The following is a 27,508-nucleotide window of genomic DNA, read 5'->3' as shown; positions in this document are numbered from 1 at the left end:
GTGTTAGTTCCTACACATTCCACTGGAAATGGCTACTGAACACAAATACATTAGAGTTCTCTCGATACATCGATTTGCTATGTGCCTTGCAGAGGAGAAAATGTAGCCACCCATTTAAAGGGAAAAGAAAACAAGCAGAGTCTTCAGGAGATGAGAGAACCAACAAATCCGGTTTCCGAGATCTTTCCTTCTTAGAAGTCACTCGCCAGCCTCCACCATTTGCTTTTCTGATGGACTGGTCCCAAACCAGCAGAGAGCTAATGACATCAGGGGAGTAAATCCTCATGCTGTAAAGACCGCCTTGCTCTTTGTCCTGGGTGCTCTTTGTCTTCTTTCTGTAGAGAGGCGCTGTTTCTTTAGGCGGTACTGGTAAAACCTCGCTGGAAGACTGCTCTAATTGCTGGTGCCAACTGTTGGGACATAATCAGCGCATCACAGCAGAAAAAGGGATTGCTAAAATGAGAGGAACAGAAAAAGTCCCCCTGTCTAAGGAGAAGAAAAGCTAGTGCCAAAATCCTGTTGAAGAGGAGGAAATAAATCTCATTACCAAATATAAATCCCAGAGAAAAGAAGATAATCATTACAGTAATAATTATTATTATTACTACTAATAGGAAGAGAGAAAGGCTTCATTCCAAGTTCACGGAAAACTTTCCCTTTGGTACTGAGTGATTCTTCTCTAGAGCTTCCCAGGAGTGCAAGCCTATAATTTTAATTATATCTTGGCATTCTCATAAAGCAAACAGCCTGCTCAGGTAGTATTTATTACCTGTTAGGAAGAACACTTATGAATATGCTTCACAAATTCTAACTGCACTGATCTGCCATGGGCCTTCTCAAGGACAGAAGGGGTGAGTTGGAACACACATAGCAGAGAAGTCACTCATTAAGGAAAGGTTTGTTATCCAGGAACATATAATTAAGGTGGCGATCCCCGCTTGCGTGACAGGCAGCACTGGGGTAGTTGTTTGATTGCCGCATGGGTCAGGGATCAGCTCCCTCTACAAGATGTAGCCACATTAGTGCGTTAGTGAACAGGTTAGAAAGTAAATTACAGCTGCCTTTTTCAAGCACATTATTGGCGGCCTTCATTGTTGTGTTTTTACTGTACATCAGCAGGACTGTGGCTTCTGAAGGCTCTGTGTGACAGGTTAGGCATTTTATCCTTTGAGTAAACAGTAATCATGGTGTGAAGAAAGTGGGGCATTGGAGAATTTTTCCTATTCTTTGAGAATTCCACTCTTCCTTTTTAGTTTGCTCCAAGGGCTCATTGGGGATACATATATTAAGCCCTTTAAATAGTTCATAATAAATCTTTGTCTCAGGCTGATTCTGACAGTTTTTTAAAGAGTCTTTTAAGAGAGAATCCTCAATCATTTGTTAATCCATGGGGTGATCTTCAGACTTCTGGAAAAAAAAAAATAACAGCCTGGGCTCTTGGGTAGTGAAAATACAATGTAGGAAAAAATATATATAAAAATATGGAAAATCCCAAGAATATCACCTTCCTGGGATTACATGTTCTGCATGTATCTAAATGCTTTCTTTCTTCCCCCAGCAAGCCAAAAGAGAGAGTGAAGAATAATTGTCAAAAATAGCAAGCATTTTTATTGTTAATGCTATGTGTTTGGACTTAACGTGCTTCTCCTAAAATGTTAAACTTCAAACCGTCTTGGAGAGAATATTTTTTCAAGTAAACAAATTCTTTCAGTGGGAAGATAATTTCTTCTTTGCCCTTGATTCCCCTTTAAAACCCAACCTCTGTCTGCCCCAAAATTACTTGTAGACACACTGCTATTTTACCTGGTCGGGGAGAGGCTTTCTACTTTTAGAGAAAGTACAGTGGATATTGGTTATTAGTGTCAACAACAACAACAAACTTTGAAGGGCAAGACATTGCTTTCAGAGTAAGAACCTTTCTAGGTTGATTTCGTATATTTTAGCTTTAGCTTTAGATATAATCAAATTTGTCAAGTGTAGTAGGTATTCATAATATAAAGAATATAACTTGTGATTTTAGCAGGCATAATTTTACCACCCAAAAAATCCTATACGCCACTCAACAAAAGTCAGCAGAAGCAATACTATCTCCCATGTAGATGATAAATATGAGTGATCGTTATGTGCATTCTTTGCACAATGAACTGAAAATGTTTTAAGGTCTTTCTACAGAAGAAAAGAGTGCTCAATTCCAAGTGTTTTATGTGCAAATCACTGACTATTTCAGGAAAACATGCTTACGTTTATTGGGTTTTGCTGTAACTGATAGGATTAAAGAGAAACCCTACAGAATGCAGGCCAGCCGTAGCTCAGAGTAAAACCGGAAGGTGAGCCTCACACAGGCGCGCTGTCTCCATGTAGATGATCTGAACCTCTGTGTCTCGGCTAAAATGCAGCTTCTCCAGCTCTGGAAACATCCAAGAACCGTACTAATGATATGCAAATGGAGTTTGTTAGGGATCCATGCAATCATAAAAGGGAGAAATGGGCAAAGGACAGCCTACTGTTACAGATGGATTCATTCTCACGTAAGGTCAAGTAATTGAAGACCCAGAGCAAGGCCAACTATAAATACCTGGAGTCCCTGCCGATGAGAGGATTAACCAGGAAACAATTATGACAGATGCCCCGGCAGCACTCGGCACCCAGGCAGCGAGGCACGTGTGGTGTCCGCTCTAACAATACTTGTCATTGTAGAATACACAACTCAGACCCACAAGCCATCTGACACATCTCCGTGTTGACTGGAAGAAATACCACGGTTGTCTTAAGCTCTGTTTGAAGGTATTGCTCTGCCTCATGAAGCAGAGGGAAGGGCAGAAATTAATATCAATGAATTTGCTTTGTCCCCAGTTTGAGAAAAGAATGCCCATGTGTACCCATTTTCCCTCATCCCATGAGCCTGTATGTTTTTGATCAACGAAAAGAGGGTAATTTACAGCAAGACTAAATGCAAGCTATGTAGATGAACTTGTTAAAAAATGAGTGCTCCCTTATCCCCACTGCTTGGGAAGATTAGGCACAGCCTTGAAGGAGATATACAAATGACCTAATGTCCAGTTCAGATATGGAAGTGCTAGCTATACACCTGTTAGCTGACGAGATCACATTGATGAAGCCTGCCACTGTTTAGGTATCAAGATGGAGCGGTGGCTGTTGAAATTTATTGGGTTCATGAGAGAAAGCAAAAAATTTACTTAATGAAAGATGTCAAAAATAGATATTCATTAGCAAAATAACAGATAGAGATAATTATTGGGCTATCTCCCATTTCTGGCTTCTCTAAATTACTGCAAAGTATAAATAATGTTACTAAGAATATTCTCCAATAAATAACCCACAATTCTTTATTGATGACAGACTAAATGCAACACTAACTAAAGACGTTTGAAGAATAATCATTCTAGCATGTGCCACAATTCAGAATTCAGACACAATAGAACCAACAAATTCTAGCCACCAGGCGAAGTCCTCCTCTATGAAAAAGTAAACTAGCCGAAGGTACCGACTTGGGAGATATTTGTGGACAGCTGCCAACCCAACACTTGCCTCTATCCCCAGAACACAAAGGAAGATAAAAATTGGCCGCTCTGCCAGACCCTATCCCTGAAAAGGCAAATTTGAAGAAAACTACATCATCACACCAACTTGACATGCATTCTCAGTTATTGCTTATTTCCTTAACAGTCCCCAGGGAGAAAGCTCTGACCACTGAGCAGTCTCAGTGTGAAGCAGACGTCCCAGGCCAACCTTCTCAGCTCCTCCCTTCGTGATTGCTGCTGACTGTGGGACTGCATTCATGTCAAACACTTCCTCTGTGCTATGCGATATCCTTGTTCTTCTCCCAAAAGGGTTACCAGACTTAGCAAATCATATGCCCAACTTCTGGGTAGACCTCACATGCATATATAACCCATGGGTCATACTAAAACAGGCACTCATTGTTGATCTGAAGTTAAAACTTAGTGGACATTTTATCCAGCCACGCTTATTAGAAGTAATTCTGGTTGCCACCATCTGTTCCACCAACCTTGCTTGGGTCTCTTCATGAAATCTTTGTCCTCCTGGAGGCCACGGCTCTGGCAGCCCTCTTCCGTGTCACTGTTCAGTTTAGAGGCGGTCTTATGCCCCAGCTCTCTCAATCTCTTCGGATTGAAAGAGAAGTGGTCATCATCCTTCGCTCATGCTGCCGTCTAGCATGTTGCTAAATAACTTCCTCCTTATGGAAAGCCAGCCACCTTTCCCTCTTCCCAGTGCCCCGACTGTCAGCTCCCACATCCATCCCTGCTCACCCTCTGCAGTCTGCCTGCGAACCTCTGTCCTCCATGACGCAGGCATATGCCAGCCTGAGTTTCCAGGATGCCGTACATCCAACGTTCAATTCATTGACTGCTAAAACTGAAAAACAAAACATCTTCGCCTTACCTTTAGCCACCCATTGGCATGATTTAGACTTTCATCATGCTTCGTGGTCAAGATCCCAAGTATCTGTAAAGCAAAATACAAACAAAAAAGAAAAGAAAAAAGTTACAAAGGTAAAAATGAACAAACCCCTTAAGTCACAGGTGTACTATGAACATGCTAAAAGGAAGCAAAAGGCAAATCAAGAAACATTTGCACGAACTATACAAACTTAGCACCCTTAGTATATCTGAGTATAAGAATCTCATTCAAATTGAAAAACACTGGGGCCAGCGCCGTGGCTCACTTGGTTAATCTGCCACCTGCGGCGCCGGCATCCCATATGGGCGCTGGGTTCTAGTCCCGGTTGCTCCTCTTCCAGTCCAGCTCTCTGCTGTGGCCTGGGAAGGCAGTGGAGGATGGCCCAAGTGCTTGGGCCCTGCACCTGCATGGGAGACCAAGAAGAATCGCCTGGCTCCTGGCTTCAGATTGGCACAGCGCCGGCCATGGCAGCCATTTGGGGGGTGAACCAATGGAAGGAAGACCTTTCTCTCTGTCTCTCACTGTCTGTAACTCTACCTGTCAAATTAAAAAAAAAAAAAAAAAAAGAAAAACACTAAAACCACAAATTAGAAAGTAGACCATAAATATATGACTCACTGAAAATATTCAATTGCCTAATATGCATTAAGATACAACTCAACCTCACTAAAAATAAAAGTCAAATTAAACATAAGATGATTTGATAAATTGCCTATCAGGGAAATCTTTTCTCTGTATCTTGCTAATTTGATATTTTACAGAAAATAATAATAAATATTTAAAAGTGGCTGTCGGTTTTAACCTCATCAAACAATGCTGACAGACGTGAAACTGATATAGTACAAATTTTCTGGAAACTGGCTTGTCCATATATGAATAGCTTTACAAAAGAAAGCTAATGGTCTTTGACCCAGCAATATTCTTTCTAGAAATCCACCCTAAGAAATAACAAGGAAGCTAAAGGAGGATTAACTTCCAAGAAATTTATCACCACACAATGGAATATTACACAGCTGCTAAAAATAATATCTTTAAAAGTGATGAACTGATATGAGCAAATGCAGGTACTGTAATAGTATTTAAAAATTTTAAAGGATAAAACTGGTTTGCAGCCAAAGCTTCTAGAAACCCAACATCCATTTACTCCCTTGAGTGTCTAATGAAAGCCCAGCTATTATCACCAGTGAGTTATGACTTTTTAATATTAAAAAATTTGACAGACACGGGCATGATCCCAATGTTGAAATAAATAATTGCCACGGCTTCAAGAAGACACATTAATATTAAGCATGGTGATATGTAGGTGGTAAGATTACTGGAGATTTTTTTTCCCTATTTATACTTCATATTTTAAAATCTTTCAGTGAACACAGGAAGAAAAATACAGTTTTATAAATGTAGACTCTGTAAAAAAGCAGTCAGCAGCATTTTTAGTCTCACGGTCTGGACACCAGCCTACTGGCCACCTCTCCCATGTCACTGTCCCGCCCTGCCACCTATCCCCGGCCCCGGCCCCTGGCTCCCGTCACTTGGCATTTGCTTGTCTCTTCTCCCACTGCACTGGCTCTTGTCCCAGAAAAGCCTCGCTGTCCTGAGTGTTTCTTGCGAAAACCACAAAGTGTTATTATTACAGAACAACAATAAAATTAATGCTCTTAACTTTAAAACCAGACAACTTCTAGCTCCTGTGCAATCAGAGTACTTATTTTCTTGGATCCCATTTGATTTCCCTACATGGGCCATGCCGTAGCTTTTGCTTACTCTCAAGACCACCTCCTCCTCCCATCTCCCGGATCTCAGCTAACAGCCTTTACTGTATTAAGATTGAGATTGAGTTGTTCTGAGCATTTTCCATCTCTTTCCTGTCTCTCTCCCTCCCTCCTACCCCTGCCCTCCAGCATTCATTTTTTTTTTTTATCCTGCTCTTTTCAGAAATTCACTTTTCTTCCCGTGTTACTCATTAAGCATCTTAGCATCTACGTTCTTCAACCAGCATTTCCAGTGTAGACAACTCTAAGCTCGGGCCTCTTTGTCAGTAAACAGATTTGGGGCTCTTTATTTTTACCACCGAAATTCAGAAAAGAAATGTGTGCCATTTATTCATTCAATGCTTAGCCTGCTTTGCCACTGGAAGCTGCTCTCCTTGGAGATTCTCCCAAGAACAGCACCAGGGGAAACATCTGGGCAGGACCGGACATGCTGTCCCGTCACCTCCTTGAACTCCTCCTCCTCCTCTGGGTTCCTACTTACAAAGTCGCCTACTGCCAACAAACAATATAGTTTGCTTTTGGACAAAAGTTCAAAAGGTAACATTTCTAGAATTTCCTCGTCATTAATTAATGCATGTCTAACCAAATAATAGTTTTCTCTGATTTTGTGACTTTGAAGCCCTTTGCCAACTCTCAGTCACAAAATTACAGTCCCTTAACCTAGACAGTCGCATGACATAGTCATGTCTCTCAGATGCCAGACCCCTTGTGACCACCCAGCCACAGTGTAGTCCCCATCCCCCACAACTCTCACCCCCCAATTCAGCAGTGCTCTACTTTATAGTATTAATCGCTAACTGAAATTATTGGATTATTTTTTTACTCCTCTCCCCTCCAACATTTAAGCACTGTTATGAATGGGCCCAGACCACTGGAAGGACTCAGTAAGTATTTGATTTAACTGACCAAAGAATCAGAGGGCTGGGATACAACCTGTGATGTGTGCTTACATATTTTCAGAATAAAAATGTTGTTTCTACGGCCATGTGCTGAGTAAAGGCAAGAAGTTCCAGGGACAGACAGATGGTCAGCTTTTGAAAAAAGTAGAACCATGCACCCTCAATCCGTGTGCCTGCACACAGAGTGACAGTTTGCCCATCAATGCTTTGAATCAGTGCCTGATTCTTCACCCAGGGCTGTATAGCTGTTTCTCATCACACGGTATTGTTGGAGCTGGCAAGAGAGCTGTAAAGCAGGGAAGGGCAGAATGCATATGTGCGTATTTGCAAGTGCCTCTGGAACCAGATTCCTTGTATAGCTCCGTTTGAAAATATAGTACGTGGACAACATCTGTGCCCGACTTGGAGATTTGGCCGGAATGCTAAGAAAATAAACATGGCCGCTCAACCCAGTCCTGGCAACCAGTTCATGGCCCCATGGATAGGCTGCACCAAAGATTCATGTATATAAAACAGTATATTAAAGTAAACTTACAAAAGCAAAGAGCAATCATTGCAACCATAATTTTTCCTTCCTCTTTGGGATTCTAATTTTAAAAGCATTAAAGGAGACAGCTGCTCATGCTGTGATATGCGCTAAACAGCCTGAAGGATAGAAAAAAAATATATTTGTAGCTCATAATAACTATTGACCTTTCTGATATACAATGTTCCCTGTGTTAGCTATTCGGTTCTATCAACAGTGAAGATTGAACATGACTTTTTAATAGAAAACATGGGGCTTTGAGCTGCCTTCGCAAAGGTGTTTATGTATTATTTTGTATTGTACTACAAAGACTAAGTCTGGATGCCCTTTGTCTGACATCATGTCTGTCATTAAAAAAAAAAAAAAGTGAAGAAAAGGAAAGAAAGTAGGGAGAAAGGAAATAAAGGAGGAACAGAAAATAAGGGGGAAAAAAAGCCTCAATGTTCCTGAGCATGTTTTGTATGAAGAATTGGCTCGTAACCACTTTACGGACGCAATAAAAGCATTGCCACACTGGATCCCGTACCCAATAATGTTAATGGGATCCATGCAGCATCCCAGGAGGAGTTGCTGTGTCCTTCTCCCAGAATAGATCCCTCCAATGGCAACATTTATAGGGAGTTTCCAGGAACAGTTACAACGCTGGCTTGCAGTGTTCAGATGGCACATCCTTCAACGCGCACAGCCTGTGTCGAGTGGGTCATCCTGGGTCCTATGTGCTCCCAAAAGGCCATCTTTACAAGGCTCGTCCCTTGAACTTTGCCATGGCTTAGCTATTGGGTATAGAAACAGCCACGGGTGGCAGCTTGACTCTGTCGCTGTGTGCATTTCCCCAGAGTGGTGTTGAGCAAACACCAACTGCGGAGTAGCAGGCAGCCCTGAACACGCGCCTCTCCTTCAGGCGACAGCCTCACCATGGCATCAGCCCTGGCAGGCCCAGGACACCTGAAAGGCAGCCTTCTACATCCCGACTCTGATCCCAGCAGTGCCAGCGAATTCACCCTGGCAGGTGCATGGGTTGGCACATTATTTTTAATGTTACCTTGAAAGAATTTTATGACATCATTATTGAACCACAATTATTCTCACAGGGATGGCCCAGAGTTTCAGTGACTGATTCATGAGCTCCTAAACAAAGCAGAAGACACACAAACTGGGTGGAAGCCGGTGTCCACCATAATGAGATTGAAATACAGGGGGCTTGTTTTCTGTCGTACTCCAGAGCAAGCCCCGAGGCTGGGCGAGCCAAAGAGTAGCAGCTACAATTGCATTGTCAGTGGAGGCTGGTGCAAGCTGTGACCACAAAGAAAAGGAGGCACTGCCTCACCACCCACTCTAGTTTACCCAGGACCTCTGCCCGCATCCGAGTTCCCTGGCACATCCCAGAAGACAGGCCAGCGGGGTGAAAACCAACTCTCAAAAGACAGAGGACGAAGTGTTCCCTCATTCTGGGAGAAATCAGGCCAACACTCTTGACTACACACCCGCCTGGCCACCAAGACTCTGAAAAGAACACTTTGCAGAAATCGCTTCCTTAGAGATGAATGAATCCAAGGGAGGACGTAATGATCCCTCCCTCCTCTTCCCCCGCCACGCCACTGTTTTGAGACCAGATCTTGTTTCCTATGAGAGAGTGGCAGGGACAAAAAGAACCCATCTGAATATCTCTTTATTTCCACATGCAGAGCTGAATGCTACTTGTGTAAAACACAATCCTAGGCACTTGAAGGGAACGAGGGAGCCCAGAGAAGAGCAGGAAATAGATAACAACAAAGACCAACAAGGCACCAGCCCTGCTTCTCAGGATGGGACAGTCTCATATGTGGCTGTGCTGGTAGCATCCTTTGCAAATTATATACATTAAAAAAATAATCTCTTGGGGCTGGTGCTGTGGCATAGCAGGTTAAGCTGATGCCTGCAACACCAGGATCCCATATGGGTGCAGGTTTGAGACTTGGCTGCTGCACTTCCACTCCGGCTCGCTGCTAATGTGCCTGGGAAAGCAGCAGAGGATGGCCCAGGTGCTTAGGCCCCTGCACCCAAATGGGAGACCTGGATGAGTCTCTTGGCTTTAACCTGGCCATTTGGGGAGTGAACCAGCTGATGGAGGCTCTGTCTCTGCCTCTCTTTCTCTGTAACTCTGACTTTCAAATAAATAGCTTAACAAAAAAGGTACGATTTTTCTTTAAAAGGTTCTACAGGGATTTTATGCTAGTCATCTGCTGTTACAGAACAATCCCTCCAAATATTGACAGCTTTGGAAAAATAAAGACATCGCACCTCATCTTCGCAGGGCAGGCATCAAGGAACAACTTATCTGGGCAGTACTAGCTCAGGGCCTCTCATGAGGTTGCAACTGAGGTGGCAGCCAGAGTGTAGGCACCTGAAGGCTTAAGCAGGGCTGGAAGAGAAGCTACCCCGGGTTCTCTGATGCAACTGTCAGGAGGAAGCCTCAGTTCCTCTCTGTAGCGGCCTGTCTGCCCCCTGCCCCTTCATAAAGAGAGCAAGAGCTGCAGCCACATCACCAGTTATCGTCAAAAGATGGGGGGTAACTTACGATTTCCCAACAGAGTGGCCTTTCCAACGGAAAAATTACAGCAACTTTGGCTATACATTGACCTGTGCATTTTACAAAATACGCCCAAACGGACGTGGCAAGAGCTGAGATCATTTTCAGCAAAGGAAAGTATGTTCCATTTAGCTCAGTTTCCAGACCTTGTTTTTGTTTTTCACCTCCTACTTGGTCATGCATAGGTCAAAACTGAGCACAACTAGACTTTGACCATTCAGTCCCGCTTTATGCGTAGAGTTTGCCTGCGGCTTAGGAAGCAGATGCAAGGGGACTTCAAACGTTCATGCTAAGACAGAATTTAAAAAAACAATAACAAAAACGGTGGTTTGGTCCCCCCAAATTGGAAACCCATGCAGTTTTTTTCATGGTATACATCTTCCGTGAACTTTGTGAAGACCCCTTGTATAACTGGTTTGCATCCCAGATTTCTTATCAGAAGGTGTAGCCGTCATGGCCTGCCTCAAGAAGTGACAGAAACACATTGCCTATCTAGAAGGCACTCTACAATGCTTCGTATATGTAAACTGGTTCCATTGTCTTTGTTGAGCACTGGTCTTGGTCTAGAGGTGACTTTTCTCATCACCTCCTACACACATGCATGCTACACTTACACATGCACACACGTACACACACATCCCTTCTCTGTTCAGTACCATGGTCCCATGCACACCACCGTGGCATGCTGCCTTGTCGCTCCTCTAATGGCAACTTCATCAAAATCATGCCTTTCACCTGAGACAGTTCAAAAAGCTTCACTTCTAAAAGCTGCCAGTCTTATGGGTCACATGGAAAGAACCCATCTTTTCACATGAGTGACACTATTGTCACAGTTAGGGTCAACCCAGTATACAAGGGGACTTCAAAAAGTTCTCAGACATGGAACTTATGGTTTATTTGGGGGCAAGTGTTGTGGTGCAGCAGGTGAAGCTGCCACTTACAACACCAGCATACCATATTGGAGCGCCAGTTTAAGTCCTGGTGGCTCTACTTCCAAGCCAGTTTCCTGCTAATGTGCCTGGGAAAGCAGCAGAGGGTGGCCCAGGTCCTGACCCCTGGCTGCAGCCCAGCGCAGCCATCTGGTGAGTGAACCAGCAGATAGAACATCTCTTTGTCTCTTTCTTTGTCTCTTGCTCTGTTACTTTGCCTTTCAAATAAATTTTTTCAAAAATACATTCATTTTGGTGAGAAGAACTTGAAATTGATGCATAGTTTTGTTTTGTTTTCATAATATACAAAGGGACAGACAGAGATCTTCCAAATGCTGGCTTACTCCCCCACATGCCTGCAACAGCTAGTGCTAGACCAGGGCAAAGCCAGGATCTCAGAACCTGATTCGAATTTCCCACCTGGGTGGCAGGGAACCAATCACTTAAGCCATCACCTTCTGCCTCCAAGGGCATGTATTAGCAGGAAGCTAGAATCAGAAGTAGAACTGGAACTCAAACCCAGGCACTCCTATATGGGATGCAGGCATCCCAGGCTGCATCTTAACTGCTAAGCCAAATGTTCACCCCTTCCATGAACTTTTTGAAGACCACTGTATGCATGAATTCTAAGCATTTTTGCACCAAAACACAATGCTCATCTTTTAATTTCATTTGCCACAAATTTGTGAAATACCCTCTTCCTTGTAGCGCCCGCGGGAGTTTGGCCATAAGTGTACTGTGAGTGAGTCCCTTCTACATCCCTTTCAAAGAGGGCAGCACGGTAGGCTACTGCTGCCCCGTCCTCGGAACTGGGAGGTCACGTGGCATGAAAGTGGGAATCGTGCTCAGCAATCAAGCTCATCTCTAGGCGGCCCCTCCGTCCATCTCGCTGACTCCCCATAGTGCCCTGCTCTTGAGACAAAGCTTGAGGACCAGTTTCCATTCCAATGAAGCATTTGTCATTCACACTGCCCTGTCTGTGGAGGCGGTGACTGCTATAACCTTGGCGGTGCCGTCCTCCTGCCTCAGTCAGGGCACGAAACAGAGTGTGGCTCCACAGCTCATTCGAGACTTGTGTCTCCACCCAGCCGGAAGCATCCATGCTGTGGACTGTAATGTACACTTGAAGTGTTTTGCCGTGCGGCTTCCATCCGGAAAGCAATAATTTCTCACAATGCCTGAATTACCCACCCTTCTGCAGTTAAGTGGCTGGGTCAGGGTTTCCAGGATTCTAGCCCCAAAATACATTTCCCTTCTCCGGGATGTTTCATTTTTGCTCAGCTGTTGGCGAGCACAATCTTGCTGAACAGAGCTGAATTTTTCAGGCTGAGCCTATGGCGTGGATTCTGATGGCTTCACTGTTAGTTCATGTCTCTGAGGACCAAGGCCAATACGTGCAAAAGGGACAACAGTGGATTGGCATATTTTCCATTTCCACCAGGATGAAAAAACCGCTATAAATTAAGTCTAACCTTAAATGTATAATCTGTCCTTGGGAGGAAGAAAAAAAAAGCATATAGCATCTTCAAGCTCTCGGCATCCCTTACGAGAAAAAATTGGTTCTAAGGGTCTCTGATCTTGTGTTTTAGTAAAATAGAACTGCACGGCTGACTGACAGTTCTGATCTAAAGCATTTACGTTTAAGTTTTGATCTCTCTGCTTTTGATTAAAACTAATGCGCTCATTTAATTCAAAATGGGAATCTCTGATAAGAGAAATAAGGTTGATGTGATTGGATTAGAGGGGCAAATTAAACTCTTAGAGCAGAAGTTTGTGCTTATATAGTGTATTAAAAAGCTGTTGGCGTATTATGGCGTGTTAGATGATGAGAAAAATTTCATAGTAATTCATATTTAATCAGAAGAAATGAAAGTACTAAATATAACATGGCTCTGCTTTTCCCTCGAGTGATAAAAAGCTGTACATTTAAAATGACATCAGATCCATGCTCTCTAAAATAAAAAAAAAGACCTTAAGAGAGACACATAAGAAAGGGACACTTGTCAGTGGCTCCATCACACCAGAATAGAAATGCCACAAAAACAGCAAAATACAGTCACATTGAGAGAAGAAAGCGCTAAGAAAAGCCCCAGACCACAAACTGCAAGAGTACCTATGTTCTTTCATCTGAGAATCAAATCCAGTATGAAAACTGAGATTATTTACCCTTGAAAATATGTGGATTACAGTTCATGATTTAAAATTTAATAGCTTGTTTTGCCAACTTTTCCCCATGTTTAATAACTATTTTCACATATACTTAGTTCTTCAGTCTCTATTTTATGTCTTTATTTCCTTCCACTCGAGAGAACATTAGTGTTAGCATCAGGATTACACAAAAGAAACCCTGTTTGCCGTTGAACATATTGTTTTTGACGTCTAAATAAGAAAAACTTCAAAATAATTGTTAGGAAGAATTAAAGTGGAGTATGTATTAGAATTTTAAAAATCTCAATATTAAAGGTAGGCATTTGAGATAAAGGCTGGGACACTTGAATCCCATATCAGAGTGCCTAGGTTCGAGTCTGGGCTCCGTTCCCATTGCAATTCCAGCTTCCTGCGAATAGATACAGACGCTGGGAGGGAACAGATGATGGCTCACGTATTTGGGTCCCTGCCACCCACAAGGGAGATGGCTGAGTTCCCGTCTCCAGCTCCAGCCCCCAGCCTGGGACCACTACATGCATTTGGAGAGTGAACAAGTGAATTGGAGCTCTCTCTGTGACTCTCAAGTAAATAAATGCTTTTATCCCCAAATTAATTTCTTTGCAGGAAAAGACTCAGAAGCCTATTACTATTTTTTTTTTTAACGAAAATGGGTTTATGTTGTCTTCTGATCTGGTTGCTTAAATGTATTTCTAGATCATCAAGACCGCAAACTGCCACTTTAAGTTTCCTAAACCAGAAAGTTCTGCGTAGCTTACAAACATATAAAAGGCAAGAATAACTCCATTGTTTCAGAGGAGAAAGTATTATCTTCTTATCTCTACAGCAGAGAAGTGAACAAAACAGAGACTGCTCCTATCTGGGTGGGGGATGGGGAGACTCTGCCCTTACTGACAGCCATGGGAAGGGGATGTCTCGTGCAGTTTTTATTTGGTTTCTGTCTGCACATCCCAGCCTCATCTCTCTGTCTTGAGTCATGGGAGAAGACTGTGTGCTTGTTTTTCCCTGCCATGACGGAAACCTATCAAGGGCCAAGGATATGGTCAGCACACAGTATCCAACTGTAATGAGTTTGTGGTTCCTGGAACTCCCCGGGAGGCCAACAATGCAAGAAGAGGTTTACAGGGAGGACAGAGAGGGAGGCTCCGCGCCCTTCATCAGAAACCTCTCTGCCTGGGCCTGGGTTGAGCCCAGACACACGTGGGCTGCTTCTTTCTCAGGACACGGACCAGTATCTCGAAAGTGAGCTACACGCAATTACTAGTAGACCCCACTTGGCCAACTGCCAGGAGTTACAAGCACTGCAAAGCTCTTGCTAAAAACCAGAAGGGAGTTGCTTTAGATACATTAATTTTTCTTTTTCTTTTCTGCGAAGCAAACATTTTCTAAATGAGGTACACTGATTACTATGCTCTTAGCACCCCTCAGTCATTTATCTTTAGGGAACTCAAGGATTGCACCTGCGCAGTCGCTCTGAGGGCCTGTGTAGAGCTCTAAACCCTGTGTGTGTTTTTGTATTCCTCAGTGGAGTCAACCAGCCCCAGTCTGCTAACCACTGACAACACCCTCGAGCGTTCCTTTTTCATCCGAATGAAATCTACTCTGACCAAACGCGGCGTGCACATCAAATCATCAGGATACAAGGTAAGTGGGTTCTAGGAGGGCACCTATGTCCATCTGGGGCCAATTCTACATCATTTGCATTGAGTTTTCCAGCAGCCTTGGGTCCATAGACTTGGCACACGTGACCCTGGCCAACACTTAGGGTTCCCCGGTCATCTTCCCTTCTCAAAGTTAGAACTGCTTTACTCCTCTCCTTCTCACTTCAGACATTCCTGGGGTACAAAGCCGCCCTCTGGAGTGTCACCCTGGCTAACAGTGCACCAGATACTGTGGTACCTACAGGCCATTCACTTTGATGGAGAAGGTGAGTTGAGCTTGTGTCAGTCATTCAGATGAATGTTCTAGAATGTACTTCTGCCACTCCCTCCTTCCACCCCCCCCACCCCCCAGAGAAAGGCTATCAATTTTGTAAGAACATCTTGGCCACAGGAATTTGTATGCACACATAAGAAAGCCAAGTTGAATTTTAGAAAATATTGCAATTCTAACTACTGAACACTCAGGTATACCTTTGCCTCCATTGACACCACCACCTCCAGAGAAAATGTTCCTCAGTAGCAAAGACCAGATCTACAGTCATAATCTTCATCATCATAATTTTAAGGTTAAGGATAGAAAAGCCTTCTTTCTAATCTGAGGGAATTTTAACACTCTAGTTCCTATAGCAACACAAATGAAGACCTATGAAATTCATGAAATGCTTTTGGCAAGCTGAATCTTATCAGTGTTACAAGATACTAACCAACCTCTGCGGCAGTATTTATTATATATGGGAGGGCAAATACAAACGGAAGGCACTGTGACTGTAGCCCATACAACGCTTCCCCGTTTTCCAGTCTCAAACTTCTGAGAGCTCAGTTCTTTAGGGTGACCGTGGAACTGTCAGGGGGTGGCACAGCCGTGATCATCTGTCCTTAGAAACCGTATAGAAGTCATCAAGACACTAGCAGCTGCATAGAAGTCATGGCCAGGCACTTTCCTTGACATTCATTCTGCAGAACATGAAGCAGGGAGGTGGGGCGCAGGCCCTTCCAAGACCGGCCTCTAGCTGAGCTGCCCCTTGGCTGTCAGGCACTTGTGGAGCCCCCCTAACCTCCCGGGGGAGGGGGAGGTGAGAGCAGCAGGGCGGTGCTACTGTGCCCTGTGCAACTTGTGACAAAGGAGAAGGCAAAAAAAATCACACCCCATCCTTGGGACCATTCTGTGTTTCCCTGCATTGCTGAACACGGTGTGTGGATTCCTTAGCTGTGTAGCTTTAGCAAAGCATGGAGTTTTCTAAACAGACTAAAGGGTCAAGACTATTGTTATTTCAAAACCAGGAAGACTTTGCAGTGCAGATTTTAGGAGGCGTGGGGGTTCCTTCCCACTCCTACTTTTTCGTCTCTCAGCATTCTTCTTTCATCTTTGCTGGCTTTTATTGCTCTGTAGGCAATATATCCCAGGAGGGAAGAAGGAGAGAAGGGATGACATGTAGTTTGGAAAAACAATATTTACTATAGTCAGTATCGTTAGAGAATTTAATTTTTGGAAAACAAAGAATGTTCTTACTTTGATCATACAAACTAGAGATCTGAATCTCTGCAAAATTTTGGATTTACAAAAAAGTGGGATGTATAGGTTAAACAAAAACAAAAACAAAAAAACATGGATAAAATAGAGTTTCTATTTAGGCAGGAGACCAAATAGCTAGGGTTCTGTTTGCTTTGCTGTATGGACACCTTGGGAGAGCTGCTTTTGCTGCATGGCCTAAACTTAGACAAGTTAACATCTTAAACACTGATAGAATTTTCCTTCTTGCATTCATTCAATGCATATTTATTGCGCTCCAAGAATGGGATGTGTTCTAGATCTTAAAAACCCAGCACTGAACAATAGAGGCCTACTTTTCATGGCGTTTACATTCTAAGCAGAGAGAGACAGACTTCAATAAGTAAATAAAGAGACTGGTTTCAGAGGGCAGGAGAGGCTGAAGCATCAACAGCTGACATATAAGTGCTCTACAATATAGGTCTTCTATCGAAACAAGTTCACAGAAAACACACAGCATAAGAAAAGATAGACATTTCAAAATTTTTTGCACCAGACTTCCCTTTTTATTTCATTTTTCCCAAACCCAAAGTACCCTTGTAGGTTTACAAGTTCTATTGATTTGGGGCTAGTGAATGCCACCATCCTATATGAGTGCCGGTTCGAGTCCTGACTGTTCCACTTCTGATTCAGCTCCCTGCTAACGTGCGTGAGAAGGCCCGAGGATGTCACCCACATGGGAGACCTATATGGAGTTCCAGGCTCCTGACTTTGGCATGACCTGGCCTTTGCCATTGCAGCCATTTGGGGAGTGAAGCAGCAGGTGGAAAATCTCTTTCTGTCTTTCTCTCACTCACTCTGTAACTCTGCCTTTCAAATAAATATAATAAATTATTTGTTTACAGAGCCTTTTTTAAAGATATAATAAATCTTTTTTTTTTTACAGAGGTTTTTAAAGATTTATTTTACTTGAAAGGTAGAGTTAGAGAGTGGGAGAGAGAGAGAGGTCTTCCATCTGCTAGTTGAATCCCCAAATGGCTGCAATGGCTAAATCTGGGCCAATTTGAAGCCAGGAGCCAGGAGCTTCTTCCGGGACTCCCACATGGATGCAGGAGCCCAAGGACTTGGGCCATCTTCTACTGATTTCCCAGGCCATAAGCAGAGAGCTGGATTGGAAGAGGAGCAGTTAGGACACAAACTGGCGCCCCTATGGGATGCCACTGCAAGTGGTGGCTTTACCAGCTACAGCACAGTGCTGGCCCCTAAATCTTTTTTTAAACAGTATCATTCTGTACAAAAGTCCTAGGGCAAAGTACTCCTGTTGTTTCCACATTACAGACAAAGAGACTAAGGCTGGAGTGTTAATTAGTATGCCCACCATCACACAGTGATCTTGGGAATCTGACTCCACGCCCCTCACACTTAGCCAGTATGCACACAGTGTGCCTATGCAGAGAATGAAGCAAGGTGATGTGAGGGTGTGGCTGGCGGGGGAGGGGATGCCCAGAGGGTCTCCCCGAGAAGGTGGTGCATCACCTCTAAGTGGTGAAACAGAAGGGACCACCAAGAAAACAAATGAAAGCAAACCACGTCTGAAACAACTTATTTTTAGGATTAACAAGACCCCTTGCTCCAGCAAAGAACCTTCGAGAAACAAAACATCAGAAAGTACAGCCTTGAACATCCAGGATTGGGAACGATTTAGAGGCCATTTCAGATCTTGTCACATCATAGAATATTCAAGTGACCACACACTTGTGACACACCCCGTCAGTGCGTCTTTCTCCAGACGCATGAACTTCTCCACCCTGCGCCTGTTCCCCTCTCTAGAACTGCTGCTGTCTGCAGGAGTCAGCCAGTCTTCCCCAAGCGAGCTGGATGCACCCAGCTGTTCCCTTCTCCCGCCACTGGGACCGGCCTTCATTAATGAACCTCCTCTGGAAGTTAGGGGAAGTGCTGATGAGAAGCCACGATATGACACAGCTGAATAACATCCCTATTTATCTTTTCATTCTCAGTAAGTAAATCCAGCAGCTTATAAAACATTCCAATAAAGCTGGTAATCACCCCACCACCACACAATAAACACAAATAAAAAGAAACAGCGATGATAATTTCTCTGTACTCCCAATATTCCCCAAAATTTATTACCATTCTGTGCATCTTTCTCTTCTCTTAAAGATCCAAAATATTAAGCCTTAGCCAGTGCAGGTCATTGTATTTCTCTCCATTTCTTCTGCAACCCTAGCAACTGGACCTTCCTGACTTTCTCATCACTTAGTATCTGTTCTAATGGTCCCGACAGCAAGCATGGTAGCAAAGGTGCCATTTATTGAACATGGGCTCTATGGCACCCATTGTTCTATACTTATTAACCCATACAACAGTATTACTTTAAAACTTCTGTTGTCAGTATTCTAAATTTGCATTCTCTCATGCCCATTTTGCAGGTGGTGAAACTGAGGCCTTAGTGAGTGAAATGCTTTACTGTTTTCATATGGCTCTTACATAGCTGCTGAGAAGCCCGAATGAATCCAGGCAGTTAGGCTCCCAGGCTTCCCTCTTAACCCATCTGCTTCAGGGGTTAAGTAGGATTAAGTCCAAAGGAGGCAGCATGAGCTGGACTTCAACATATGCAAAACTAAATAACAGAAGTTTTTTAAAGCAAAGCTCTTGCCTGATGAAGACCCTCCCCTTGTAGCTTACATATCCCACAGCACCAGTGTATCAGGACTTGGTGATGCCATCGCCCCCAAGGAGTTACATTTACCCTCCTTTCAAGGACTCTGACACCCATTCAGGTATCCATAAGCAAGAAATCTGGCCAAGGAAGTGCACCTGCTAATTTGGCGGAGGGTAATGGAAGTTGTTCCTGCATGGATTGCCACACTAAGTCTCCAGTGCAGTTTCCCAGCTCTGAGCTGACATCCGGTTGTCTCTGTCCTCATTTGCTTTGATATCCACAGTAGCGCCTTATCTGGACCAGCCACTTTGGATGCCTTAGGGGCCTCCCTGTTGTTTAGCTCTCATTGTTGGTCATGTATCTTCGCCTAACACAGCTCTCATTTAAATTGCATTGCATCAATATTCTGCCTTCTTGATTAGGTCTATGTCTGGGGGAACTTACTAGGTATAGCACATGGGGTAAAAGGAGATATGTAATCAGGGAAATTAGAGGAGTGAGGACTAATTGGGTCGCCCCCTTAGCTGTGGTCTTTGGAGGAGAGTTTCCTCTGCGGGGGACTTGCAGTTTCTAATCCGCTCTTCAGTGGCCACCAGCACCGCTGTCATTTCCCGAGTATCTCTCCACAATTATGGTGTCCTACCTCGAATGGCACAGGACAGCAGCCTAAAGTGGCAAACAGAGACAAAGGGAGATAAAAAAAAATCTCTGCCAGGTGTGTGTAACACTGAGAACGTCTCCAAGGCCTTCTCAGAGGTGAAACCTTCGGATTCTGAGGGTTCCTTCCATGACCCATGTCAACGTGGTATTGCCAAGGAAGGATGAGTGTAGTCACGTTTCTGAAAAATCAACAGTTCCTCTTCTGGTATATCTTGGGAATGGATTTACCTGTAGCCAGGTGCTGAACCACATGACGGCTGAAATTCAGTGCAGCTTCCTTATGATGGAATCATGGCAGGAAAACCATCAGTAGGATTGCTGCTCCAGCTCAGCCGTGTGACGGTGTGGAAACATCAACAGAAGCCTTAAGTCAGTGGGTGCTAATTAGCTAATGAAAGTTCTTGGGCCCACTTTCAGCATGAACACAGGTGTTCTTTTTTTAATTGCAAACTTTTCCTGATCATTTTTAAGAATTCTTACTGGTGTCTGTGGAGTAAGGCTCACACATAATTTTAACAGTGATTTGTTTTACTTTGGGTGTCACAGATCCTTTCAAAGATTTGATGAGGTCTGTAGAGCTTCTCCCAAGGTAATATTGCTTCAGTGGGTTCTTGAATCCTTGGAGTCTACACATTGGTGTCAGGTTACAAAGCCCTATTTAATATGATGAAACTTTAGGTACTTATTAGGAAGCCAAGTTAATGCATCGTCCGGGACGTATTTCACACAGAACCACAATAGCCCTTTCCTTCCCCCCATGTATCAATCCAGTGTTAATACATGTTGAAGCCCTCGGACGAAATACCCCAACTCCTCCATCACAAAAGTACAAAACTAAGATTTAGCTTTGGTAGATTATCCCTAGAGGCATAAAGGATTCAAAGGATTCCTCCGAAAACAGATTTTAGAAATATTACACCTAGTGCTAAAAACTCAAATCTGTAGTCAGGAAGAGTTGTTTTCAATGGCAGTTGGTCTTCCTTTCCATCCTGTTCACTTAGGGAAGCAACAAGGTTGATCACTGGAGTTTCCAATGTCAAAGTCACAGCTGGGTCAGTGTAAAAGTTGAAGACTCTTTGTAATGCAAACTTGTTCTTGTTAATAAGTCTCGAGATGACAGTAAACTAGGAGGGAATTATTACTGTATCAGTCATCTGGAATTTTACTTCCTGGTTTCAAGCATTAACAAAGTCCACGATACTAAGATATCCCCCTTTATTCTGGCTCCCCTGACCCTAGAATGCACCTGCCAAAATTGATTGAAGCTACCTGCGCCTGTTTCCATTCCTCCAGTCCAGTGCCTTTTTCCAGATCCCTTGTGAGAAATTTCCAGATTACTTCCCCAAAGATTTGACTTCACGTCAGGCTATGTTCTCCTTTTAGCATTTCCCCCCAAAGTCCCAGCACTCACTCGCTTCTCCGCTGCTGAGTCGTCCATGGTTCGTGGCACCAACACATTCAAGAATCTGAGCCCAGCTTACCTTTCCCCGGACTACCTCCACCATTCTCTCTTGGAACGCCTATCACCAGCACTCTGGCCACATCAGGCTAATTGTCTATCTGGAAATCCGTTTGCATAGTTACACTGCTTTAATTTTCACCGCGCTGGTTTCTTTTCCTAAGATATCTTTCTGTCACACTTCAAGGAAGTTTTTGACACCTGAAAAACTTAATCTAATATGGAACCACACAATTGTCACTTCTTTTGTCACTTCCCTTAATGCATATAAGTAAAATTATCCACTCTTGAGACCAAGATACCATTTTTAGATTTTCCTTATGCCGTGTGAAGCTATTAATAGTACATCACCTAAACAGTTTTCCCAGATATTAACTGAAATGACATGGCATCCTCTCCCCATTTTAAGAAATACTTTCTATAATTTCACAATAATTCTTTTAGGTAGTTATTTTCTCAGTTTTGAAGATAAGTAAAACACAGGTACAGAAATATGAATTGACTCATCTAAGCTTGCACACATGGCAAATGACAAAACTGAGAAGCATCCAGATCTTCTGATTTCAAATGACACCTTCTTTCCGATATGCCACACTGGATGCTGGGTACTCTTACTCTGCTGTCTTCTCCCAGCACATAGTATGGCATGCTTCACACAGTTGGCACTCAATACACGTTGACTGAGTTGAATGCATACTCTGTCCTTTGAGATACAGTGAAAACTGTTATTGTTAATGTACCACGCCCTGTAACACTCCACGAGATATCCTGCTGGTTGACATCAGTGTTGTTCAGACGTCACCAGTGGAATAGTTAGGATCCCAATGACTGTGCTGTTATCTGGCTCCCGTTTATTCACCTTGTCTGCCAGGTAATTGGGACTATCAGTGCCGTGCTGAAATCAAACACACCACGTCTCAGTGTGAGGATTCCTCTTCCAAAACGAGAAATAGAATCATGTTAGCATCACTTATTCATCTGGACTCCATGATTGTCTCTGGTAGTCACTATTTTCTTTCTATGAAATCATTGATCAATTTTTTTTTCAGTAGATGAATGTTTGGGTCCTTTCTCTTTCTAAAAATTAGTTAAGATTTGCAAATATCCTGTCTTCTGACACAACCCTGTGATTTCTCAGAGATGGCTAGGACTATGGACAGTGATGTCGTAAAAAGACTCATTCTGTCTTTACCCAGAAGGACAAAGCGCGTGCAGTGAGTTTTAATCGTAGCAGGAAACGTACAGCTTAGTGGGCTGCCCTAACGTAGGGGGCCGTGTGGTAGCAGTGCTGCTCTGGAGATTTCTAAGCACATACACTAAACGCATCAGTTCGCAGTGTCTCCATCCCCGTCACAGTGCGGACAGACCAGTTGCCTTCTGGATGTTTGCTTCCAATCTGAGGCGCAGAGGTGTTCCAGGTGCCCAGGCCTATCAATGCTCCTCCTGAAACTCGAGTTTCAGCTTTGTGTTGTCTTTAACTGATGACTACAGTATTGCAAGCCGCACAAAATGTAACTGTCTTGTCAAATCAATAGATGAATTTTCGGAGAGACCAAAAATTCTGTCAACCTATTCAAGCTTTCTAAGGCTATGCGTTTATTGCCTTTCAATCAACCCAGACACCCAGAATAAATTGAGGGAGAAAAAATATTTCCAGGGTACAACTTACAGGCAGAGGCTATCTTGATGAAAAATGCAAATGGAGGAGAGAACCAATAAAATCAAATTTTTTAAATCCTATTATCTTGTTCTGGTCTCTGCTCACTTCTGCACCATTGTCCATTACAGCGTGGTTTCCAGGGTCATTTTAAATACAGCTGACATTGTTTCTGATCTTAAAGAGTCTATTTCCCATTACCCAGGCCTGATAGTAGTTGCAGCTCGTGGTATGTCATTTCTGCCAGGCCTAATCAGCTAGCTATTTTACCAACTAGAGGCATAATCACTCACCATATTGTGAAGTGTCTGTAAATTCTAAGTATGTCAGTGACTGCAGCCCAAGTATGTTGCTAACTTACAGATACACGGATTTTAGAAAGAACGTACAAGTAACGGTATCCCCTCTCTGACTCTTGCTCTATCTTTCTAGGTTGCTTTCCTGAGCTTTTGCTAGCTAGGAATAACAGAAGTGATGATGTCTTTAAAAATGACATCATTGATGCAAACATCAACAGCCTTTTCTGTATATTATGCCTTTTAACTAACTCATGCTCTTCAAAAATTATGGCTAACATCTCTGTGAATGCATTCTCCACTTCATGGATGTGTTGATATAATTACACCTAGTGTGAGACTCCGGCCCATTCAAATTAGTTTTCAGGAAGACATAAAAATGCAAAGGCAAATACAAATGCAGTTCAACCTTGTTTGCAGGCCTCCTTTCTGTAATGCACCCTACTAACAGCTGCAAGAGCCCCACAGTTTCTCTGTCCCTCAAGTCCCCTCTTGATCCAGTGGTCTGAAGTAGCCATTATTTAACTCTACAAATTTCAAGGGCTTCCACACACACATTACCTGTTTGACCCTTATTATCTCAAAATGACTCTACTAAAGAGTGATTTAGCACTGAAGCTGTGACGTCAGCCAAGAATTTGGACATAGTCCCACATTGCAGGCTCTATGATCTGAAGTAAATGGTTTAACTTCCCTAAGTATCTGTTTCCTCTCTTGTGAAGTCTAAGTACCGATAGAATCTAATTTATAAGGCTACTGGGAAATAGAATGAGATAATGCAGGATACCTGGCCCATTGTGGGTGCCCAATTCATTTCCACACATGAAATATCATGTTTGTGGAACTAGAAATATGGGCTTGATAAGGATGAATCAAGACCATCCAAACTTTTGCCTTCTTTACCTCTGCCTATGCACCCATCACTATGAAAAGTCGTCATCCATCGATAATAGTTCAGATTGTCTCCTGGAAGTTGTATGAGCCCTAGAATAATAGATGATTTCTTTCAAATAGAGAAAAGGCATTTATTTCTGGGAAATTTCTCTTGCTTAAGAGTCTTGAATATTGATTTCATTAGAAGAGACAAAGTATGACTGAAATACATCATCTATCCCTTTAACAAAAGAAGCACATATGAAATGGTTTTCTTTGGAATTGATTTAGCGTCATGGCAAGACTAATATAGTCCTTTAATGCAAGAAATGAAGTAGTGCCTGGGACAAATTGATGTTGTTGGTCTCTGGACTAAGCAGAGCTTCTAGGCTGCTGTGGCCCGTGGGGCTCCACGGCTTGGTTAGGGCATGTCCGTACTGTGAGCGGAATCCTCTGCGGGAGGGAACTGTCACCTGCTGTACCTCGAAGGTGCTATGCAGCCTTCTCAGTCCAAGTGAAAGAGAAGAGCCAGGGTTCTGCAGTTCCTGTCTTCTCCTGGAGCAAATGCCCAGGGGATGAGAGAACTAAGCACATCTCTCCATCTGTCTGTGAATGTGCCTCTCCCATCACCACCATCACCAAAATCCAGTAAACAAAAACTGCGAGTAAGACAGTTCTCAATTGGAACAGAAGAATCATCGTTGTCATCGGTTCTCAACCCTGTATAGCAATGCTCAAGGGAGAAGCTGCGGCCTTCTGCCTTGGCTCCTCACATGCATGTGTCTTAATCTGAACCACCAGTAGGCAGTGGATATCTGTAAGTTGCCCTGCTGGAAACTGCACTTTTCAGTTTACATTTGGCAGATTTCTATAGTAAAAAATGCAAGTGAGTCATCATTTGTTTTATAGCAGCATTTATACCCTCCTGTATTAGGGCCTTCACGCCTGCCTTTTGTTCTCCCTGGAGTCTAAGAAAGTCCCATGGGTCCCTGTGTTGCACTCCGCTTTCTGCTCAAACATCACCTTCCTCCCTTCCACATCTAAAAGAGCTCAAGCACACCCTCTGCACCCCATCAGATGCCGTGTCTCACTGCTTTATTGTTCTTCCTGGCACTTAACACAACCAACACTGTTTTGCACATGTATGTGTACATCATTTTCCCCTTGCATTGAAGTGCTCAGGTTCCTAGAACACTTTGTGGCACAGTAGAAATTCAGTAGGCATTTGTTTAAAAAATTCACTTGATAAGTATCAGGCTTGGTTTGTTCTAAGCCAGAACATACTTCTTCCTTGGGTCACTATTCCATTTCCTTTAAAGGGAATTTAGACATACGCAAATGCAGCCAGTAGAATTCATATGATTTTTTAGCTTCTAGGCCCTAATGAGAGTTTCTTCCTTTTCCTTTAAAAAAAAAAAACTCCACTAATGGTTGACACGTTGTAAGACATATTTTCAGGCTATCAATTCAGTTTTTTAAAAATCAATGTGTATTTAACTTATACCCCACTTGTACCCAATTCTAGAGGCTAGAGCTCTGGAAGCACAGTCAAGAGACACTTGATTATTACTTGGTAGTTCTGAATATATTCAACAGTCCTCAACAGCCCCTTGTCAGCTGCCCTTCAAACCCATGATTCCTTGTAGAAGTCAGGAAAACAGAGTGGCTTAATAAGGGCACACCTGGTGGGGAGGGCAGAAAATGTCATCCCCTGCCAGCATTTTGCTCCTTTCCTGTTCTGCAGTGTTGGACAAGCAGCCTGATTATTCTGGGCTTCCAGTCCCTGGTACAAACACACTAAACAATAGAACTTGCCTTCAGTGTTCACCAGTCATCACTGGTTGAGATTCTATTCTGTTCAGCTCCACTCTATATTTTAGGGCTTAGCCCTTTGGGACATTCTGGATAGAACACAATACTCTCACCAGCAATTGAGCCCTGTGTAAATGCTCCTTAATGATGAGTGGAATTAACAATATGGTATAAGTTGTCCAACTCTGTCATGGAAGTGTAAAATAGTCTTGGATTGGTTTTCTTATTATGAAATATTGTCTCCTTTCTGAAATATGTCTTTTCTCTCTTTCCATTCAAAGGATCTGGAAAGAGATGCAATTTGCCCAAACACCCATAGTGGCCAGATCCTTCCAACCACCCTGGCATAGTAAGGAATGTTAAGTTCTGTAAAGCTGATCTTTGGGACACAGTGGAGGCAGGGTCTAATGTACCTGGATTCTCCAAACACTCAGAGAGAGAACCCTGTGTGTCAGCCGTGGTGAGCTAACCCAAATGTGAACACAGATGGCAAGTCAAGCATTCAGTGGGTGAAAAAGTAGTATAAAGGCCAGAACCAGCAGACCTCACTGGCAATGTCCTAGAGAGACCCAGCACATAGGATGGAAAGGTCCCTGGCCAGCGCCGCGGCTCACTAGGCTAATCCTCCGCCTAGCGGCGCCGGCACACCGGGTTCTAGTCCCGGTCGGGGCGCCAGATTCTGTCCCAGTTGCCCCTCTTCCAGGCCAGCTCTCTGCTGTGGCCCGGGAGTGCAGTGGAGGATGGCCCAAATGCTTGGGCCCTGCACCCCATGGGAGACCAGGATAAGTACCTGGCTCCTGCCATTGGATCAGCACGGTGCGTCGGCCGTGGCGGCCATTGGAGGGTGAACCAACGGCAAAAGGAAGACCTTTCTCTCTGTCTCTCTCTCTCACTGTCCACTCTGCCTGTCGAGGAAAAAAAAAAAAAAAGTCCCTGCCCAGAGGTTCTCCCTTGGGGAAAACCTCAGTGGAGCTGGGCCAATCAGAGCCCAGGAGACAGTTTGGCCCCTGAAGAAGCTTCCCTTTTGCATTTATAAATCACACCTTCCAATCACACCATCAGGTCCTGAAAACTTTGAAAGGATGGGCCTCTGCTCCTGAAAAGTCGCAGGTACCTGCTTTTGATTTACTCCCTGCTTTGAATGATTTCTACATGACGGTGATACTCCAGAGCAGCTCTGTTCACAGTAACCAACACTGAGGCTCCACCCAAACAGGATGTGCTGAATGTTTGGGTTACAATGATTTCAGCTACCCCTCTTTTTTTTTCTTCTTCCGCATCCTTAGTCATGTGTCATTTTAATAATAATAATTCTCTTTTGACACCATGGAGGTACAAAGAAATCATCACTGACATCAAAAATGAGGTGACATTTCAGCAATATTTATTTGACTGAAGATAAAATGGAAAGCTTTATACTCCCCATGCCTTTCCAGAAAGCTGAACAAGGCATCTGCTGAACCTAGAGCTTATCTACTTCAGTTCATTCCAGAAGGACAGGAAATAACTAAGTCTAATTGTCCCAACTAGAGTTTTGGAAGGCAATTTCCCCCCAAAGTTTTACACCCACTATGCAAACTCTCTTGAAAACAAGCTTTACCAGGGCATAATAACGTG

The 27,508-nt window shown here is 43.5% G+C and overlaps 1 protein-coding gene across 9 annotated transcripts in view; it reads left to right on the top strand.

Moving 5' to 3' along the window:
* Nucleotides 1-27,508, top strand: part of NPAS3 (neuronal PAS domain protein 3) — a 926,676-nt gene that overhangs the window by 847,787 nt on the left and 51,381 nt on the right. For all 9 annotated transcript variants that reach the window (XM_070053760.2, XM_070053764.2, XM_070053762.2 and 6 more), the window contains one exon: nt 14,827-14,945. In XM_070053760.2, the coding sequence (XP_069909861.1) occupies nt 14,827-14,945 (119 nt within the window). The remainder of the gene's footprint in view (nt 1-14,826; nt 14,946-27,508) is intronic.

This window comes from Oryctolagus cuniculus, chromosome 12 (genome assembly GCF_051225735.1).
Source record: "Oryctolagus cuniculus isolate XC-2025 breed Fujian yellow rabbit chromosome 12, ASM5122573v1, whole genome shotgun sequence".
Classification (NCBI taxonomy): domain Eukaryota; kingdom Metazoa; phylum Chordata; class Mammalia; order Lagomorpha; family Leporidae; genus Oryctolagus; species Oryctolagus cuniculus.
Note: the sequence above shows the minus strand (reverse complement) of the source record. Positions and strands in the feature narration are given on the sequence as shown.